We start from the raw sequence: 1,810 nt of genomic DNA, 5'->3' as shown, positions 1-1,810 counted from the left end.
GTACTTGAATGGAGATTATTTTGGTACATTAGTTGATGAATCCAAAGACATCTCACACAAAGAACAAATGGCCCTTGTTTTGAGATATGTTGATAAAAAGGGTGAAGTAGTGGAACGATTTATCGATCATGTCCATGTTAGTGATACATCGGCTTGCTCATTAAAAAAAGAAATTTATTCTTTGCTTTCTGATCATTTACTAAGTCCATCCAAAATACGTGGGTAAGGTTATGATGGATATACTAATATGAAGGGAGAGATAAATGGTCTCAAAACTTTAATTATGAAAGATAGTCCTTTGGCGTACTATATTCATTATTTTGCACATCAATTGCAACTAACACTTGTAGCTATTGCTAAAAAACATGTGGAAGTTGAAGACTTTTTTTATCATGTTACTAATGTGTTGAATGTAGTTGGACGATCTTTTAAACGTCGAGATTTACTTCATCATCACCAAGTCAAAAATTTGAAGCAATTACTTGAGTCCGGTGAAGCTCATACCGAACAAGGATTAAATCAAGAGTGTGGGCTTCAAAGACCGGGTGATACTCATTGGGGATTATATTTCAAAACATTGGATAACTTTCTAGTTATTTTTTCATCCATTATTCATGTGCTTGGAGTGATTGAAATTGAAGGTTCTACTTCAAGTTATAGAAATCAAGCGGAATATCTTTTGACAAAGGTTAAAACATTCAAATTTGTTTTTATGCTTCACTTGATGTTGAAAGTGTTGGCCATGTCAAATGAGTTGACCAAGATTTTACAAAAAAAAAATCAAGATATTGTTAATGTCGTGGAGTTTCTTAACATCTCAAAGAAAAGATTGCAAGATATGAGAGAGAATGAGTGGGAATCTTTGTTAAATGATGTTTCTTCATTTTGTGATTCACATGATATCTTGATTCCCAAATTAGATGAGCCTTATTTTCCCGTAAAGTCAAGCGTAAGTATTTAGATGTTTTTTATTCGCACCACTTGCGTGTTGAAATCTTTTGTGCGGTCATTCATGTGCAACTTCAAGAGCTTAATGAGTGTTTTGATGTAGTGAGTAGTGATTTGCTTCTTGGGATGGGTAGCTTGAATCCTGTAAATTCTTTTTCTAACTTTGACAAAGGTAGAATCATGACTTTAGGAAAGTATTATCCAAATGAGTTTGCTGATGCTTCGAGATTTGAGTTACCAACTTGATGCCTTCATAATTCATATGCGAGGTGGTAATTCCAAGTTCTCCAACTTGCAAGGAATTCATGATTTGGCAAAGACATTAGTTGAGGCAAATCTTGTGGAGACTTATTCACTTGTTTATTTACTTGTGAAGTTGATTTTGATTTTACCCGTCGCTACGGCAACTGTTGAAAGAGCATTCTCTTCCATGAAGCACATAAGAAATGAAGTGCGAAATAGTATTGGTGATCAATATTTAAATGATTGTTTAGGATGTTACATAGAGCGTGATGTATTTGCAAATGTAAGTAATGATGTCATTGTTGATCGTTTTCAGAATATGAAAACTCGTTGTGGGCAATTGTAATGAATTATGGATATTATAATATTAGTAATATTATTAAAAGCTTTAAGTTTGGTCATTTTATTATTGTTCTTTTATTATTGATTGATTTGTTAATTGTCCTATAGACCGAAAAGATAAATAATCTGATTGAATTACTTGGCACCCGGTGAGTTCGGATCCTGGATCCGCCTCTGGTTGACATATATGTTGATGCTACTATTGCATGGGACAGGAAAGGAGCTTATGGTGAAAGGTTAGTTGGCTTACTAGAGAATGATTTCCTTGTAGTTGATC

At 33.8% G+C, this 1,810-nt stretch overlaps 1 protein-coding gene across 1 annotated transcript; it reads left to right on the top strand.

Moving 5' to 3' along the window:
* The first annotated feature begins 247 nt into the window (after window positions 1-247).
* On the top strand, window positions 248-1,537 carry LOC124888879. Its single transcript, XM_047400166.1, has 2 exons — window positions 248-949; window positions 1,325-1,537. Exons 1-2 carry the CDS (start codon window positions 248-250, stop codon window positions 1,535-1,537), a joined length of 915 nt encoding a protein of 304 aa, XP_047256122.1.
* Window positions 1,538-1,810: the final 273 nt, after the last annotated feature.

Source organism: Capsicum annuum, chromosome 11 (assembly GCF_002878395.1).
Source record: "Capsicum annuum cultivar UCD-10X-F1 chromosome 11, UCD10Xv1.1, whole genome shotgun sequence".
NCBI classification, from domain to species: Eukaryota; Viridiplantae; Streptophyta; class Magnoliopsida; order Solanales; family Solanaceae; genus Capsicum; species Capsicum annuum.
Note: the sequence above shows the minus strand (reverse complement) of the source record. Positions and strands in the feature narration are given on the sequence as shown.

What these genes read in the sequence shown, in the direction of transcription:
- LOC124888879 (XM_047400166.1), top strand. Translation starts at nt 248, where the DNA reads ATGAAGGGAGAGATAAATGGTCTCAAAACTTTAATTATGAAAGATAGT. An exon ending in ATTTTCCCGTAAAGTCAAGC is followed by an intron (nt 950 to 1,324) that starts GTAAGTATTTAG and finishes TTACTTGTGAAG; the next exon opens with TTGATTTTGATTTTACCCGT.